The 20,675-nt window shown below is 38.6% G+C and overlaps 1 protein-coding gene across 1 annotated transcript in view; it reads left to right on the top strand.

Annotated features, from left to right (window-relative positions):
* LOC122573261 (protein rhomboid) overlaps nt 1-20,675 on the top strand; it is a 491,317-nt gene that overhangs the window by 444,630 nt on the left and 26,012 nt on the right. The window contains exon 8 of the mRNA XM_043739381.1: nt 7,836-7,978. Coding sequence (XP_043595316.1) covers nt 7,836-7,978 — 143 coding nt within the window. The remainder of the gene's footprint in view (nt 1-7,835; nt 7,979-20,675) is intronic.

The following is a 20,675-nucleotide window of genomic DNA, read 5'->3' as shown; positions in this document are numbered from 1 at the left end:
ATTGTAACGTTTCTTTTCAGCTAGATCCACCGCAACGTAATCAGTTTCACACTTTCGTACAAAAAAAAAAGAAAAGAAAGAAGAAAAAAAAGAGACGACGGAGTGAGGGAGGAAGTGGAATTGTAGAAGCTTAATACACGTAGAGATACGAGAGAAAATAGGGGGACGAAGATAGAACTAATTATTAACAGTCCTGCGGGAGTTGGATGAAACAAAATGAGACAGAGCCGAGGTCATCCGTGGCAAAGGAAAGAAAGGAACATAAAAAAAGAGCGGCAAGTGCAATAATGACGAAAGCTGGATTAAAAGGGGAGAGAATTAATTAATTACGAAGCTCACGTAGCCGGGTGATGGACCGGTAAAGAAGCAACGGCCTCGGGATTAACGTTGAAACTCGAAAATCAGAAAGAGGAAAGAAGTTTTCAAAGGTAGGCGACCGCTTGTCTCCGCTCTGATATTGCAATTTCACGAGCTGTAGCTTTCCCCAGCTGAAAGGGAAATTTAACTGAACGAGGTCTAAAAAGAATACAAGCTAATTACTGACATTTCAAACTCAAAGTTTGCCGATGTACCTTTCCCTTTGTAAATAGTTCGCTGTATCGTCGTAGTCGTTTCGATTGAAGTTTCGTGAACGAAATACATTACGAAAGTATTCGAATACTTGCACAAACATCGTACGAATATGTTGCGCGTGTTATTTTGTAAATTTTGTTAGCGTTTTAATGAGAAAACGGACTTGTCGCGTTTGCCTCGTGTGATGTTCGATTTACTCAGTTGCGGTTGTCCAAGATAATTGCGAATTTTATGATTTCATGGTTTTATGAATTCGTTAACACGTCGTTGACGGTATAGTATGAAAAATAAATGTTATTCTAGCATATTTCTGGAAAATATGTCAAATTAAATGGAACGAGGGACGCCGATTCACGCGATTTCATTTCTGCCTACTGTACACCATCTACGACATCGTTGTTCGCGATCAGAGCAAAACCGAACGATGAAATTTAGTTATACATGGCCGTGTCGTTCAATTCTAGAATTTTAGAAAATTCCCAAGAGAAGGGACCGGTCGGTGGCTCGCTTTGGAAAAAAGATGAAGCAATTAGAGGAAACACTGCTTAATGGACTTTAATAAGGGGTACTCGTCATACTCTAGTAGACTTTTTGTTTCTCCTTTGTGCCGGTGCTTCAAACCCTCCTTCTTTTTCTCATTTTCCTCATTTTCCTCCCACCAACGTCTCCCGCGAGAGACGAGATAAATTTACGATGTACATGCTTGTCTTACGAATTGCTTAAAACCTTCGGTCTTACGATTCTCGTTCTTCATTGAAGATATATTTATAATAATGATAATAACAATAATATATAAGACGTTGTATAATGTTTCTTTACAGAGCTTCGAGTGCTGTCATGGCATACCGTGCGTTATAGACCGTCGTGGGAAATTACACAGCCCGTACGAGTTTCGTTTCGATATTGTTCCGTAGCACAACCATCAAACTATATATTTTCGTATCTGAAGGGATTAAATTATTTCGTGCCAATTCTTTGAAAGTTATTCGCGAGGGAGTTCTGCTAATCATGATATGTGCGTATGGTGGAAACAAACAATTTTCTGCAATATGCTGCTTCAGGTAAATTTGCGCGTATATTATACTTTACATCGTAGCGTTGTTAAACGTTTCGGTAGCGTGGCACGCAGCCAAAATACTCGCGAGATCTATGTGTAACAAACCTAGTACCTATCTGTTACAAAGTTTTGATCGTAAAATTTATTTTGCCTGTAAGACAATACGAATGATATACGATTTCGAAAATAAACGTAGCTCGCTGTTCTAATATATTTACATATTCGCGATTCGAACTTTCATCAAGAGGAAAGCTTGTCGAAAATTTGTAACTCGTTACGACCCTCCTATCAGAGGTATAAAACCGAACAACTTCGTTTTTCATAAATTTCTCAAGGTAAATCCAAGCTAACCCCGAGGTAAATTTAAGAAGAACGGCGTTCGTAACACCCATCGCTTCCCTTTTTCTTTATATACTTTTCGATTTATGGGGCTGATCCATATGACGTGTGAGTAATAATCTGCAATTTAATCTTTATAATACGCTCTCGATATCGAAAAGTGAGAAAATTTCGCTGTCTGTTTTCCATAAAATGGACACGCTAATACAGTAATATTTTTGACTTTTCATAGTCAACGGCATATGTCTCTGTACTACTAGACTCTTTCCTTTATCACCCTATATATTTCAGCGAATACTTGTGCATTAGCCTCTAATGCTCTTCAAAGTACGAGGCATCGACGTTAAACAGGTGTATACTCATAGCGTATGCTCACGGGAGTATACTTTTCCAGGAAGCTCGAACGATCGAGGATCCTTTTCTGTTATCCTCGTCGACTTTTCCTCTTACTTCTCTGTTTTTTTCTTTTTTTTTGTGTGTGTTCTTTTTTCTCCATTTTTTTCACTGTGTTTTTAGTTCGTGGCTTCTTTCCTTCTTTCGCATATCGAGTTGGCTGCAATCATTTGCATTCCTCTGTGCTTTGGACGACCAGAAACCCTCAACCACTGTCAACAGACAGCAACAACCTCTTCTATCTTTCGCTCGTTTTTTTTCCCCTCTCTTCCTCATTACATTTCGTTTTCCTTCCACTTTATTACTTGTTTTTCGCTGCTCCGCTTACATTCTTCCCTCTTTTATTTCTTTCCCCTTTACGACAGTCCACTGTTCTACGTTGCACTCTCTCGTGTTTCATCGTTGCGTTACGAATTTTCCTTCCATCCTGTGTACTCCTTTAACACTATCACGGATGAAATTTCGCTCCGTACGAATTCTGCTTCAATATTGCAGATGTATACATATATATATTGAAATCTGATATTCGATATGCGCTATTCTTTCGTCTCAACGTATCTTGATAAATCACATTCCCCACTTTTTACAAGGGAAAATTTTGTTAAGACTTATCGTCAAGTAATTTCTTGTCATCAGAATCTCCTTGCTGTTTGATCCTTAGCTTACGCGCGGGTTTTTCCACTTCCTTCGTAATTTGAAAAATATCGGCTGTCGAAGCGTTAAAATAATCGTTTGCCAATAACTAATAAATTCTTTCCATCTTCGAATATACCGTATTAAAATAATTCTTGCTAGTCGTAAAGTGACATCAAAGTAAGAAATCGAATAGTAACGAAACGTTTAATTTCGCACGTGTAACTTTATCGATTTTTCAAGTTCGAAAAGACTGTGAGCGAAGATCACATCTTTCAAAAATTAAACTTTTTATTGGTTTATTTCTCCTACAGTCTATTACATTCTTTTACAGTTCTACGCATACGTGCTATTCCAATTTTTATTCTGTTCGTTTTCACGTTGTTTTCTTTTTTCTTTCTTTCTTTCTTTGTAACACTCGTTCCTCGTCCGCGTTGTCCTTTTTTCACGCTTCTCCTTCGCCCATTTTTAAACCTTTAAACGTCTTAAAGAGAGAAGGCTCGGCCGTTGTTCCAGTCTTCGGCGTTCCAAGACTTTTCCACTCGCCCGACCAAGGCACGGTTTCCATTCTTAGGTGTGTTCTCGCGAATTTCTCTGTTCCATTAGCACAAAGGAACGCGCCAGACGCGCGTCCTCGAACATTGGAATTAGAGGACTTTGTCTGATTCAGGGACACGGTTATAATCAAAGAAGCTTAATTGAAAGCGGACGATTTACAGCTGTCGCGAAGATGCAACCGAAAATTGACGCACAATTTGAGATAATAATGAAACGGTGTTAACGAGTTAATGCACGCGTATTCCCTCGAGCAGCCAGGTTAATTATTCCATTGATCAATGTTTCCTCGATGATAATAGAGTTATGTAGAATAGATACGTAAGTACTCTACGCGTAATATGACGCTACGTATAATATCGCAATATCAGATTAAAAATAAAATGTTACGTAACACCACGTTAGACTTTAACGGGTTAATAAACGGAACTCTCACAGAGCAAATCGATCAACTTTGTATCTTCGATATTTTTCAATTTTATTACCTGGACACGCGATTAGTCTTTTCGCGACAAATTACTTATTTCCAGTAAGTTTACTTATCATTAGAATTTTGGCCGCGTAACAATTCTTCATTTGAATTAGCCATCGTTTCGCACAACAGGGATTACATTTACACGTATAAATATGACTTTTACAAAGTTTAACGAATAATAAGTTTAACGAACGTTGTTAACAATGCTCTTGGGTTCAAACGAATCCACGGTCAACGGGGAAAACTCTTTGTACAACAGAATATATTTTGAAACACAAAGTGACGTTAGCTGTGACGCTCGGTTACTTTCTGACTGACTAGACGATATCAGTAAACTCTCCAAGGTGATCGCAAGAATAAAAGACTGATACGGTCACGTTTGTCAATTGCATATTGATCAGGGATATCAACAAAATTCCAGGCGCCGTTACTAGGCAGACCCGCGTAAAGCCGACATTGTTGTTTGTTAATACACAGCGTGTGTCGCTCAATATCGCTACTTTTTCTGTTAGGTAAAACGTTCATCCCGTGACCGTGGCTACGTTCGGCGACCGGATGTGTCACCTCGAGCCCAAGTATTGTTGGGGTTCTTCTCAAAATTCCAAAAGAAACGCTCGATGTCCCTACATCTCCGACATATATAATATATATATGTATCGTCATTTTCTTCATTCATAGAGCTAATCGTCGAGACCTCTGAACGGTTGAAATAAAGATTTCGTGTCGATTTCTTAGGATGATGTGAAATTATACAAACGAGGTGGCTGTGTATGTGAGTAGTCCGTGGTATTATAGTTGCTGCTGGTCGTAGATGCCGCTGCTGTTGGGGTAACTGCAGTATTTTTCTCCCTATTTAAGAATCGTGGAAGAAAAATCGGACTTCGGTCGCCGAGATTCGATCCCGGAATCCGAACGTTCGTAACCTGAGGCGCTAACCACTGCGCTACCGTCGTCCGTTGCTAGTTAGTGGCAGTATTTGTGTTGTCGAGTGCCGCCACACAAATCTGAAAAGCAAAATCTCTGTTGTCTTGCTCTTGTACTCCATCGTGAAACGATTAAAAAGAAGTTCGTAGAAGTTTCAATCGCATTGAATTTCGTGTAACGTCGAAGGGCAAAGAGTGGAAACTGTCTGAGCTATGAAACGAAAATACAATAATTCATTAACGCGAAGGGAAAAGTTTGCCTAGGTTGTACGGCTGCGAGCCCACGCAGGGGCAATTTGTTGAAGACGCGACTCTCATTGTTGTTGAGCCGCCAGGGAAATATTGTACATAGCCAGGCGCCGTTATATTTCTCTCGTTTACAGAAACAATATGCCTAAACAGCGTCTGCACACCGGCGTCGACGTGATATTACAAACCCTGATTTATATCGTTCATTCACGCTTACAGCCGCTATGTCGTCGTAACGTTGCACGCGCCACCACCAACACATCGTGCCGTATTCTCTCCTCTTTTAGCCGCTTACATTCACTCGGCAAGCCGGCAGTTCGGATCATTATGACGTAATAAACGTCCTTAGCACGCGGCATGTCACTCGTATCTCTCGCCAGTGCACGACCACGCCAACATCTCTTGATTTTAAAGTACTACACGATGACAGAGTGTTTTAAATTTTGTATTTCTATTTTTAACAGTTTCCCCTTTCTTCGTTCGATCGTTTTCTTACGTGCGAGTTTCTACGAGGAGTCGAATTAATTCTTTCTTTTTTTATCAATTTTTCAATTTCGTTGAACGAGTACAGGATTGGCGTTGAATTAAACAAGAAAGTAATTACTTGCTTCCGCGGTACAAGTTTATTCGGTACAAGTAGATGGCACAAACGACAGGAGACTCAAAGGCGAGCTTGAAAAGTAACTTAAAAAGCCCACGCGATATCGTTAGTTTAAAAATGAAGAAATTCGGAACCGTCGTAATGGAAGTAAAATAATCTCACGATTGAAATAGAATGTTTTTTTCATAACTATTGAAATAATACGTGAAAGTCGCGTGACATTATTGAAAGAAAAAAACACGAACGAAATAACAAAGCAATATCCAACGTAAATATTTGCAATTCCTTTTGGCAGCCGGAATATTAAAAACCAGTGAATTTTACGAATAGAAGTTCCAATTTCTCGTTATAGAAACAAGAATCGAATAGAAAGATTTACTAATTTACACAACGTGCACGCAAAGCTGCGTCCTAAATCTCGTATGTTGTGTGGTACCGCCCTAGAAAATCCAACGAACGGGCCTTCCATCTAATATAAAACTTTTATTCTAAGTTACGACCTCTGTTAGATAGATTTATTATAAAAGATATTGGATCTATAGCTATCGTTTCCATCCGCTCTTCCTTTTCATATTCAATCTTCCTTCACCCTTGCCACAATATCTCCTGAAAACCGATAACATATCTGACTTTACAGTCGAATAAACTTATATTATAGACAGAAATGGAGATTTTAATTTCGATAAAGCTGGCGAAGCACGCAATAAACACTCGAGCAGTAAGGAGCGCGCCTGTTTATTTTGAATTAGACGTAGGGACAAGTCGAGTAGCGACCGATGTATTCTAATATTTCTGTGCAATATCGCCGATATATTATATATACAACGTTATGAATCGGGGCACAATGTGTATAATGCAATGGCAGATCACGAGAGATCTGTATCCGCAATATCCTTTTATGGAAAGATTCCTTTCTCTGTCGAGCACCAGAAATATACTTTCGCGTCTTTGGCTTGGAAAACGGACAACCACGTTTTGCCTGAAAGCACGTCCGAGTGATGTCCAGTTTGATAAGCAACGTCGATAATGGCTATTATTGAGATATGTATAATTTTGCGTGCTAAACTAGATTGGCCGCGAAATAGTGACACACGTATGTGAAGACTATGGGGGATGGCAGCAATGAGTCACATAAATAAAATGGAAACAGAGCAAGCAAAAATCTTAAGGACAATAGTTAACGCTCCATGGTACGTCAGAAATGAAGACATACGAAAAGATTTAAAAATTCCAACAGTTAAAGAGGAAATCGCCAGATATGCAAAAAAGTATAAAGAAAGACTTGCAGCACACCCAAATCAGCTGGTTGCTGAAACGAATAAAACAATAATAGAAAGAAGACGGAAGAAGAAGCATCCTGCAGACCTCATAATAGAACAATAAACAACCTGGAAGATGGAGTCCCACTGGGGGTAACCATCCATATGCTATATTTTATCAAATATTAAATTATAATATTTTACCAAATGTCCTAGTGGACAAATTGTAAAATGTAAACAAACAATAAATAAATAAAAAAGAACGTATGTGAATATGAGTGTGTGGAAGTATGTGTGTGCGCGCGGCGTCTCGAAAAACAAATGAATGTAACTGTTCCGTTGGCAGTGTGGTATGGAAGATGGTATGGGACAAAGAGAATGCTGAGACGCGTGCAAACGTGTATCAACGAAGATCCTGGAAATCGTTTATCAAATAAATCTAAAACTATTTTAATATGAATTCTAAGTGTAACCTTAGTGTTCCTTTGTTTTTATTTCGGCGATTAAGATCCACAATTCTCAACGGCTATTACTGAAAGAAACGTTATATCACGGTACGATATATTTTTCAACTTAATTTTCTTATACGTCGCGATTCTAAATTCGCGGTACAGGCGAAGCGCAAGAGAGATTCTATGGCTGGATATAAAACGAAAATCGGGAATAATAAAATTTGATTGGCATTTTCACGCTAGTAAGAGGCGAACGAATTTATTACTCGATAAGATAGTTAAATGGCAAAACGATAAATTAATCTTTCGTGAATTTATGCTTGCAGCTGGGTTTCTTCACGTATTACACGGTGGCGATGGGAGAGGTGAATCCTTCGGGGCCAGTACCGATCGACAGCGTTTTCATTTACAGACCGGACAAACGTCTCGAGCTCTGGAGATTCGCGTTCTATATGTTCCTTCATGCTGGGTAAGTTCAATCAAAATTTTCAAAAAACGAAGTAACTTGTTTTCCATTTCAGCGCATCCGTTGGTCGCAAAAATATTGAGAAATAAAGTGTATTTTTAAGGAAACGACGATTACAACGTCTCATATTTTTGCGATTCTTTGTCATATTCTAGGTAACATATGTATAGTTTATTTGAAATGGAAACACAAAAGTTGGCTTCTTTTCCGACAAGTCGCAACATACGCAATTGTTTTTTCTTCTTTTTATTTTTCTTTTTTCTTTTGAAATAAAATTTTTGTTTGAAACAGAAATTGACCTTTACCCGGAACAAATTCTTTTTTAACGATCTGTTCGACCCACTACTTTGAAAGTCACGCTAGATACAACGAGGAAAATTCCACGAATATCATACTGATATCGTTGATACTACGTTACACTGAGACGTATCGAATATTTTTTAATAAAAACGAGTCGAAATGTCAGCGAAGTATGTGTTATCGTTCGTCAATCTTAATTCCTTTGACGTTAATCGGGATCCTTTGCAATATCGATTAAACAGCAGTATGTTAGCGCCGTTGTTTGCCGAACAACGAAATAAAATGATAAAATTATTGGCGTTGTAATATACCGTCGGCTTTCATTAGCGTCGGGCTTCGTCGTGACGATACTATTTTTAATATTAGGTAGATATTCGTTACGTTCGACTGCAGAATGAAATTTCACGACGATTATTGGAAAATGCGGAAATTGAAATTCACGACGCATTTGTCAAAAATGTCCGGGTAAATTTGTGTATCAGGAGGATCGTTTAAATCGCCGGCTATGTTTCTTTGACGTATGAGACCTTTGTGCTGAGTTAACTCGTTATTTATTTGCTAGTTATGTCGCGTTCAAAATGTAGCTTTTAGTATCGCGCTTTTTCGTATGATAAACTCGTCGTATTATCTTCATTATTTGTATTGTCTTCATTTTTCTGATAAAGTAAAAATGTAAAAATAGTGACGATAAAAAAGGTAAAATGATATGCTATTTGTTTAAAAATAAAGTATTAGATATAGGATGTATTAATTGCTGTATTAATTCATTCGTTCAACGCGAAATAAAATGTTTCGTCTTATATTATCGAAGAATAATGAAAGAAGGATAACGAAAGATATTATGGTTCTCGATCCTAAACAACTAACGTTTTACTCGGATTTTTTAATAAATTAGGTTGTCCGAAAAGTTTCTTTCGTTTCAAAATAAATCCTAACTGCATTTTATTCTATTATTACAAAATAGATCATACGTAATTCAATAAAATAATATAAAACGAAAAATGTTGCGCATCTACTATTACCTTGTGAAACGAAAGAAACATTCGGGACAACCCAATATTTACGACCCTCTGGTTCTCATAAACCAGGCAATAACTAACAGCGAAGGAAATATTTTTTATCATACTACGTTTCCATTTTGTCCCAAAATAGTAAAGCTATTGATTCTAACATGTGTCTAGTACGTGACTAAAATAAAATTGATTTATTGGAAAACGTTCACGCGGTATAAGACTACTTTTGCAAAACTTTCACGTCACTCAACATGACAACGGAATTATGCTCTTTTCCTATCGCGAGTAATTCAATTTCCTAAACAAAATCCTCTCTTATCGTAATTTCCATAAACCAAGTAACATGGTGTATCGTGGACCGTTCGCGAAGAGACGCGGTCTCAAGGAAGCGCGTCAACGGGAATCGTAAATTCCCGTTATGATATTACAATCGACGCCACGAAACTGATCGATCCGAAACTGATAATAGAGGTAGTTGAATTAATTATAACGCTGAGGTAACAGGTTATAATGTACTCTTTTTTCCAACAACAATTGTAGACTATTTACAGTCAATTCTCATTGAGAGTTATAAGCAAATTCTTTTGGCGTGGTACTGTAACTTGGATTATAATGGTTTATAGTATGTTTGATTCTAGTTGAATCTAATGCTTCAATCTAAAGGGTATCGTCTTTTTAGTCTGCGGATCTGATCCGTTGTGTCAAGTAGTTGGGTAACTAATGGGACAAGATGCTTACGCTCGTTTCGTATATATATGTTAATTAGATGAGTTATCAAAAGTAGATATACTTAATGAATATATGTTGACTGAGATAAAGTAATGAACCCAGTGCAGAGATGTTGACTGATCTGTAGTCGTAGATCCAGTAAAGTTCGGTTGTCACACGCTCAAGAAGACCACCCGCTCAGAAAGAGTAATAGGATAGGCTAGACATCCTGCATACCACAGTCATCGAAACAATAACCAAATAGTAACGGAATAGGTGTCTGTGAGATACACCAGACGACAAACCTTCCAGAGGGACTAAAACCTCAGCATAAGAACCTTCCAAAATAGGCGCACACCCAGTCTGTTAAAACATTTTGAATCAGTCTCTTGTAACACTTTAATCATTCTGTTGCAACACTTTGAACCGTCACTCGGTTGGATTTACATAATAAATTCTATTATCATATACAAAGTTCAATTTCTTCACTTTGTTATAAACGTTCACCTTATAAACCACCACGTATCACCTTATAAACATTCACCTTATAAACCACCACGTATCACCTTATAAACGTTCACCTTATAAACCACCACGTATCACCTTATAAACGTTCGAACTGCGACGCGAGATCAACGGTTTCGTGGTTTGTTGTGTCTTCGACGTGACATTGTCGCAGAGGAAAACTCTTGCTGAGTGTTGATCGCCCCACCACCGGTCGCTCACGGATGAAAATCCCGAGAAACACGGGAAAATCCACGTTTCCCCACTTTCTACCTGCTGCAGCAATAACCATAAGGAACATCTTGACTCGAAGGTGTTCATACCACTTAACGGTCAAATCGAAATACTTAGTTTTACGACAGTTCCTTACGATTATTACGGTCCAATTAATTATATTGACGTAACAAGTGGCTGCCTTGACCGAGGGATGGATTCCGGGCTACGCAAAGAGTCGTAGAACGAAACACATCGAACGAGAAAATAACAACGTTTTGTTACGAAACCGATCGTCCAATTAAATCGGCAACAGTGCATAATCTGGCATAATTATAATCGTATTATCATATTCTACGATAATATTCGGACGACAGATCTGACACACACATACAAAGAAAAAAAATAAAAAAAAAGGGAGAGGATGGACAGTTTGAAATTCAGATGGCGCGCAGAAGAAAAGTGTCACGCGTGACAAATTGGACATTTTGCTGGCCACTTTTCTCGATTGGCCGCCCTTCGCCGTGAATACGCTCGATGCAATTCTCGCGTTAATCCTTGACGCTAATTTCCATCCCCTTGCCACCGGCGACAGCGAATCACGTTGCAATCTCCTCCGGTCGACACGAATCGAATTCAACAATCGTGCCACGAGTCAAATGGAATTACGTAAATGTTCCGGCACGCGGCTGCTCCCACCATCGAAAATACGCTTTTCTCCACTTTTTCTCTCGCTATCTTTTCAGCAGAACATCGTTCAACTGTTTACTCACCCCTATCTTCCTTTTCTACCTCCTTGCTTCCCATCTTTTTCACGGTTCAAGCGATCACCTTTTACAAACGTGTCCGAGCTTCCTATGTTGAGTGTATTTACACCGATACAATGAAAAATCGTAATTGGGATAGAAAATTAGAGATGAAAATTAGGTGAAATTCGGGAAGATGGATGTTGCGTTAACAATTGAATATATGAAAATCACTGGAGAAAATGCCGAGCATGCACGTTGTTGTTGATTTTAACTGATTTTGACATTCGTGTTTTAACATTCAAGTTTGATTAATCAGTCGATTTTTAGAAAATCGTCGATATAACCATTAGGACAAGCAATATTTTGAAAACTTTGAAGAGAATGGAGAAACACATTGTTGAAAAGTAGAAAGAAAGACAATGTTGGTAACGTGGATCGATCGACAGCGCGCTGAATTTTAAAATATGCTTCTCTGTTAAAAAAGAAAAAAAAATACAAAAAGTATGAAGTCATGTTCTATACTATTTTTTTTCCCCGCTGTAGCAAAAATTGTACGGTGAAGGGGATTGTATTTTATTAATGGCAGTATAAAGAAGTGTTGAAAGACACGCACGTAAGCGTCTCGACGCTTATATAATATTCTAGCTTCACCCTTCTCTGGCCAACCCTTACGAGGCTAAAACAGAAACGTCAATGATCGACAAAATTTATTCGACTAAATTATAAATTTACAACGCAACTTCGTACGAACACGCGCGCCACGTACTGGACGCTGTAAAATAACAGGGGAAACGCGAAACAGAAACTCATAACGTTTTAGATCGATTAAACCTAAAAGTGTATACCGTACGACGTCGATTATTTTAAGGATGAAAATTATTTGAATACCCATTGTTACGTACGGTGTTTCGGTATATTGTTTTACGAAGAGAAATTTGATGTGCTTTTCAGATAATTTATAACAAAGGGATGTTAAATCCGTTTTCAATGTACGATATAATATTCGTTTTATCAGTCATTTCCTTGACAATAATTCATTCGTTTCGAAAGTAGCTTTCAACCATCTCTCTTTGAATGTTTATCAGACGTATCGTGCGCGATAATCAATACTTTGAGGGAGTTAATGATACGGCTTTCGGTTTTTCGTAATATTTCTCTTTCGATGTTTTACGCGGATATTGAAAATGTATGTTATAATAGCGTTGCTACGTCATTTGCTGTACGATGAAAGCACGAAATTAGATAAAATATAGAATCGCATAAAGCAAAATCGAATCATCAGTATCGATGTATAAACCTTTTCAAACAACTTTGTGGTATGATAGATTCAAAAACTATATATCACGAGTGAAATAATCCTGAAACGTGCGATTGTATAATTGCTCGCTTGCAATTCTCAACATGCAAATGTATCCTAAAATAATATCGAAACGATCTTTCAGCCAACTCATAGACAAAGCGAATCATTTACATGTACTGGTTTAATTCTTTTTATCTTGCTAATCTTTCAAAGAATATCAGAAATATATTTCAAGTTACTTTGTCAAAGAAACTCGCAGACTAACATTTTAATTCTACCTCGCCTACGAAACTTTAAATATCACCTGTTATTTTATGAGAGGTGTAAACGTCGTCCCCTATGATTCACATATACATTTTGCCGCGTAATAACCATTAAATATGCATAAGTTGAATGCAGGTTCACAGGCACAGTTACGGGAAACGTTCATCCACCAGTCACTTGTACCGTAATACGCAATACTCGTCCAAATAAATTTTTAAGCTCATCTGCGTTAGAAATATAACTTTGCGGGTCCCATTCTCGATTCCTGTTCGTCGCGCTCCTTCCAAAACGATAGCGTTCTTTTTTCCATGTTCGCTTTTTCTCCACGACGATAGTTCTTTCTTGGGAGTGTAACGCACGCGAGAAACGTCTGAACGATAGAACGAGAGGACTGGCGGCGAAGTTTTCAACAGCGAAGCTCTCTAAATTATTCATGGAAACGGCAGATAAGGCGACCATTTTCCCTACGTGCGTATGGAAACAGCGATAAGAGTGACCCGACGTTTTCCCATAGAACCGGCGTGCTTTCCTCGCTCCCTTTTCTTCCTTTCTCTTTGTTACTTCTCTCAGCCGCCATCGGTCTTCTCAAAAACCGCCCCTCTCGTTGCCCGAGAATATTGCGATATCCTAGTTATTAATGCGCGAAAATATATCTCTCCACCCCGATGAACCTCCTCCACGATCCATCTTCGTACCTGAACCCGGCAACTTTCAGCGGATCATCGCGAATATGGATTGTTCGCGAGATATGATGAGTTCGTGTTGCCAGTCTGACTGCTCGTGGTGTGCGATTTCAACGATTGAATATGACATTTGCTCTTTGAAATAGTTCAGTTTCCTACGATGTTTGTATATAAAGCAATAACGAACGATTACCAAGGGACTGTTCGTATTTCTAAGAATTAACACGTTGTCGACATCCGTAGCTTTCGTCGATTTTCGTCTTCCATTGATAATTCAGGAGCTCGCAACAAATGCGTTTTCACTTGTCGTCGAGTGAGAATTGGTCTGGTTTTTATAGAAACGTTCATCGTGCTTCTACAATTTCGTTCGATGTTTTGTAACGATACAATTATGGGGTAGACAATTAAGTGATTGCGGATTGTGTCATTACCGCCTAATGACAAAATCCGCGATCACTTTAGTTGCCAATTCAATATATATAGATACATCTAGGACAGTTGTGTGATACGATGAAAATTGCGTGAAAAATGGTTGAAATTATTAAACAGAGACTAAACGTGTTTCGTTACGAGCCTGTCGTTTTTATTTCTTGTCATAAATAAACTATCACGATTCCAATAACGTCGATAATAGTAATCATTGTTGCAAAATCAAACAGCTGCTCTCGGTTAAAAAAGATAAAAAGAGAAAAGAGATCACGGGATTACTCTCACCAGGTGAATGGAAAAAAGCCGAGCGAGGAAACCGTCGATCAACTTAACGGAAGAAAAGGGAACACGGTATATTTATCAAAGTTCCAACAAGCTGCAATTGTAGGCACGTTTGAGAAAGCGTAAAATCATACTGGGTGAAGTAGGAATACGTATCGCGTTGGTCGAAAGTTCAGATAGAACACACGGACGAGAAGTTTTGAATAGAAACGAGCGTGGAAGTTTCGAAACGATTCTAACTCGCGATAATATCCGGAAAATAAAATGAAGTGCAATTAAGAAGCAGAAGGTGCATATGCACGCGCGCGTGTGTGTGTGTGTGTGTGTGAGTACGCGAGATCGACCAGAACTGTAACGAAGAAAACCTTGTAATTTCTTTACGATTCAACTTCCGCGATAGCTCTCGACCAACTATTGTGCCAATTGCACGAAACATTCATGAACTTTGATAAGAAATTTTTGATAACAAAGAAGATTTCGATAACGAACGAACTGCTGTTCGTATGTCCGCGCTTTACTTGATTTATATTAACGATACATAAATGTTGTTAGAACGTATGAACAACTAATGGCAAACTAATGGTCAAGATTAATATCTTTTTTTTTTATATTTAATACTTTGCATTCACAATTTGTCCAATTTGGACATTTGGCAGAATTTTTTAGCTGTTTCATTATCATGTGGGTGGCTACCCCCAGCGGGGTACCATCTTCGTGTTAGGTTACATCCTGATTAATATCTGCTATCTTTCTTTGGAATTGACACAGGTCACTCGGTCAAACCAAACACGTTAATTTCACTCCTTTCGAATGTAACAAAAAAGAAATTGACCAACTTGGATGAGAAAATTTGTAGGATAAATAACAAGAGATTGTTTTGAAATTTCGAGGTATCGATGAAAAGTGGAAAGTGTTTGCAGAAGATTAGAAGAAAGAAATTTCGTTAAGATTCGATGTAAATATCTATCCGCTACGTGTAATTCGATGGTAAGGTAAAAAGATAGCGTGGTAAATTATCTAACGTTGCCTTATCTCTATCCCGTGCTCGATTCTTCTCCTTTTCTCGACGTGTTATCAAACGCTTCTCGTTATTAATGCGAAAAGCGTCTCGCGATTTTCAAGACGTTTTTTATTACTACGAACGATTTTATAGCGGTCTACGTCTCTGGAATATCTAATATACGTAATACTCCATTGAAGGATATTTTACGCACACGATCGGTTCTACGTTAAAGAAATGTGCTTTATTTCTATTCTCTGTACGTTCCTTCTTATATTTATATATACTAAAAATATTTTTGGTGTTACAGCGACATAATATTTTACTTAAACGATGGGATATCTTATGACTCAGTATTTTAGTGATATTGGATAAAATAACGCGTTACCACGTTCATATATCTTTGCATTCGTCGAAAAACTAATACTTTGGAATTTTATCGTTTTAATTCTATTGTTCTCCTTCGATCTATATAACCCGAAATGGGTGTTGTATATTTGTTAGAATACACATAGTCTTGAAATACTTGGAAATACTGAAACACCTCGATGTAACTCTACTTTTGTATATTCCACTCTTTCTACGAACAAAAAGCATATCTGAAAAACTATCGCAGAAAATATCGCAAGTGTGAAGAACACAACATTGGAAGAATTTGATTTGAGAAGATATTTATATCTTTCAAGTATGTGCACGTGTAACACACACAAGTACAAGAAAAAGTTGATTATTTTAAAAGACAAAGGGTATAAAACGATCGTGGGTGGAAAAGACGAACCTGCTCGCACATATTACGGAAGTAATCTCATCCATCCGCTGGAAAGTTTCAGTCTAAAGCAAGTTTCCATGGAATGGTAAAATCTTGAAACTTCCGCGACCTCCAACTCGAACAATGTCTTTTAAACTGTCGTCGAAATACGTTGAACATTTGGAGCAACGAAAGGAAACGTCCCAAACGGCAAGGAATCGAAAACCCCTGGTTTCAGAGGCGTGTTGCCGCCGAACACCGAGTTTAACCTGCTTGTTATCAATGTGAAAGGTGTCTCCTGTCTTTCAGAGGCGTATCTCTCAGGTAGTTTCGCGACCTGTGACGTACAGATACAAGGGGACGAGCCGTGAGAAACGTTGAAGCCGAGAAAAATCGAGACAATCGTGGTAATTGCAGGAAGTGAACACGGCACACCGTTGGAACAGACAATGGTATCGCGGAGTTCGCGAAAATACGAGAGAACAAGTATCGTCGAAAGGATGTTTCCGTGCCACGTTCGCGAATAGAAACCTTTCCGTGATCCTTACCTAAGAAATACCTGAAGGTTTTTCAACATTCTGTAAATCTATTCGCGGATAATAGAAAGGCTGATACGTAAAATATCATTCTGATTCGAAAATATTCTTCGTATAACGTTTATCATCTCTTATGCTGCGCTCTAACGTGATTTCGATAATTCAGTTCGAATATCTTTCTGAACATTTCTTAATTCTCTGTAACATCGTGTAATATCTAATTGCTAATAATAATAGTAATAATAATAATAATAATAAAAGTGTGTAATTATAATTCACTCCAGTATCCTCATTTTCTAAATCGTATCTTCCTCGTCCCGGTATCGGTATCTTTCTCGTTTAACCGAACGATTTGTTCACACCGATCAAAAGAAAGAAATGTACAAAATGTACAAATAGCGCGAAACGTTCGAACAGAAGAAAACGAGAGGAAGCTGCGATAAAATTCTCATAGACGATAGAAAAAATCCATCTTTGTCAAAACTGAGATAAAAGTTCTCAGAGGTGTAAGTATACGTGTTCGTTCCATCCTTCGTTGATATTCCTCTTATAAAAATGCAACCGCCAGTTGAAAACCAAGGCAGACGCCGAGAAATGAATAAATTCCTTCGGAAAAATTCATTTCGGGGAAGAAGTGTCTGCCGGCTGGAGGAGATGCAGGACGCACCCTCCTGTTCTCGATGATCATCGCAGGACTTTTGCGAGGATGAAATTGAAAGAAGACAGTGTGGAGCAGCAGAGGATAACATCGACTCGATTTAAATAACGACGTCCATCTTGCTGGTCCGTCGAATCGTCCGCGTGGATCCTTCGTTCACCGACAACCCAATGGCGAGACATTATGCATGCCCGACGAGCAAAACCATTATGCGAAACTCGTTTAATGTCGTCTAAATGCAGAAAAGAAGGCCTCGTCCTTAATACCTTCGACCCTGTCGTTGTTCCTTGCGTCGAGACGCGTCACGTGGAAGCGGAAACTTTTGCTTCGCCCTTCCGACGTACGGAATTATCATACGGGGATTTTGAAGGAACAGATTGTGGATTAAAGGAACGGGTGCTACGGGTAATTGAGATTAGGCTACGTCTACCACATAGACTTTCTCGTCGTGGATTTCTTTGCTATCTTTGAAGTCAAGATTTTAAGACGCGATTTAATTCGCAAAACCGTGTCGCTTTTTAACAATGCGCAGCTTTTGTTTTGTTACTCGAAACCAATGTATCTTCACTGGTCGATGTACGTATAATCTGAAGAAGATAGACTATGAGATTTTGTGCATTTATATATAAATTAAAATTATATATAAGATTTGCTATTTTGGAAGTATAGAAAGTTGGTTATAACATTTTTCCAGAAACAAATCTCAGCTTTGGTTCACTCTCTTTCAATCGTATTCACAAAAACTCGTTGCTTCTGAAATAAAGTAGGAATCGTCGGTAAAACTGCTAGTTTCATGGGACGATTTTTCAATCAGTTATTGACGAAACGTGCAAGTTTCCAAGGTACAGAAGCTTTCCAATTCGTAATTGCCAGCGGTTGAACATCGAGTGGTCGTCAGAGCCATCGGTCGAACATCAGATTAGACGATAAAGCGATAGAATCGAAACGAAGATCGTTTGGAGCGGAAAGTTGGCGATAACAGGCCGTGAAAAAGTAGGCGAGCTGCATCGGCTCGTTATTAGAAATCGTAGTACGCTGAGACATCGGCGTGGACAAACTCGGCCACGATTCAACGATAAGTAAGAAGTTTTCGATGCGTAATTAACTACTAGCAAGTAGTTAAACCGACTGACGACATTGCGACTCTGGAACGTTCGAATCAACTTGCTGAAACTCCACCTTCCGCCTTTATCCCGTTGCTCAGCGGCGAGCTCGCATTCAAATCGGTTTCGCTCGATAATCCTTTTAATCGTTCCGACCATCTCCTTTTGTCGCTCGCCTTTTATACCGATTTCGGATCGATTCGATCGTTCGAGCAATCGTCCCGTATGAAGCAAATGCAAGAGGAAGAGTTTGAAGATATCGAAGCTTAACGATGGCGAATTATAAACTCGGAAAGAATTTTAATATACGATAAGGAAGAAACATCTTCAATTATTTCTCATTCTTTGTTAAAATCACATTGCTCTATTCTCTTATGACTCAAAACGATACTCGAAGAATCGAAGTGGCGATAATTAAAGATCGTATCTGATTAAAACCATGGAATGCCACAGAGGATGTAAATCGTCGAGCAATCGTCCCGTGTGAAGCAAATGCAAGAGGAAGAGTTTGAAGATATCGAAGCTTAACGATGGCGAATTATAAACTCGAAAAGAATTTTAATATACGATAAGGAAGAAACATTTTCAATTATTTCTTATTCCTTGTTAAAATCACAAGAAATAGACACATTGTTTTATTCCATCGATTCAAAACGATACTCGAAGAATCGAAGTGGCGATAATTAAAGATCGTATCTGATTAAAAGCATGGAATACCACGGAGGATGTAAATCGTAGACGAGGAAATTGTGATATTCGATGTCGCAGACAAAGAAATCTGTGCTTTGTAAGAAAACCCGTAGATTAAGTATCGTTTCTACTTTCAGAAATCCACAAGAGAATATCGAAGCGTACACTATGAAATTTTCATAAAGAAAGGATTAATGTATCTCCTTCTGTCTACAGAGTCCAGGGAATTAAAAGAAGAAAGTAAAATACACGATATTACGTATTCCTCGAGAAATTCTAATCGTAAGAAGAAACTTGAAGATTTGCCGCGCGATCCAAGCGGTCGGGACGAATGAACAGTCACTTATAAGTTACTTTTCTAATTAATCACTGTGTTTCTGTAATTACTGTTGTTTCGAGTGCTCGGTAGTCGCGCGGAGGAAGACACAATTTCCTTAATGGTATACAGCGAGTGTTCGCTTTATCGTGGACAATTTAGACTACGATACCTCGATTACCAGCAACCACGTCGACGACTAGTCGGCCAAGAGAAAATGCAAGACGATTTATCCGCTGAATATTACCAAATAGTCGTTCTAGAAGAAATCCAAGGATTTGCGATAATTTGTAGTCGCAAAATCGATGGATCGAAGCGAGCAAGCAGAAATTGAAAGATTACCGAAATCTGATTATTCCGATATCGCGAAGAAGATGCAACGTTCTGTGGGTACGGTGCTTAATGTACGAACAAATTTTAAAGGAACTTGTCGAAAGATAAAACGCGACTTGAAGCAAAGTTTTCTTCGACTACGAAAGGACCGATAATTCGCTATGAGAGTAAAATAAAGCTTTTACGAACGAGAAGTAAGAATACTCGAACGTACGAAAAGAGAGAAACTCCTTGCTTACGTAGAAAGAAATCAGACTACGGTTTGCTTGAAAATACGAGAACCCCGCGGAAGCTGATCGTAGCTGATCGTAACAATAACTAGATATTCGGATGCAATTTGAGCGATTTTGTCAGTCGCTATACGTACGTATATATCTTTAAACGGTTGTTCCTGAGGGAATAATAAACTTCACAGTTGCTTTCGTTCTCGTGCTCTCGTTCATATTCCTGGAAAATCACGGCGATCGACTAGTACGTAAAATCCGTGCGTTTCAGCGTTAATAGCGTTTTAGCATTTAAACGACGATATTATTCGAGTCACGACACACGAAACGTTTCTAGACAGAAGAGGGAAGAATTCAGAGGAAGTTGAACGAGCGCAGAAGGGGGTAGCGGTTTCAGTTAATTGGATAGCAATTAGACGAATTCTCCGTCATTGTCTTAGTGGACGAATTACACCGGATTGTCGGCTCTCAGTTCAGCTGAAGGATGATCCTGCCTGATCGAAATTTCTATCTCGCGAATACGAATGACGGATGGCGGTCTTTCCTTCTATCTATCCTCTTGTCTTATCGCTTCTACCCTCCTTCTATCCGAGCTGTCCTAGACAGCGAACAGCCTTCCAACTTCCTTTTTGCATGCTCCATTTCGT

This window comes from Bombus pyrosoma, linkage group LG11, assembly GCF_014825855.1.
Source record: "Bombus pyrosoma isolate SC7728 linkage group LG11, ASM1482585v1, whole genome shotgun sequence".
NCBI classification, from domain to species: Eukaryota; Metazoa; Arthropoda; class Insecta; order Hymenoptera; family Apidae; genus Bombus; species Bombus pyrosoma.
Note: the sequence above shows the minus strand (reverse complement) of the source record. Positions and strands in the feature narration are given on the sequence as shown.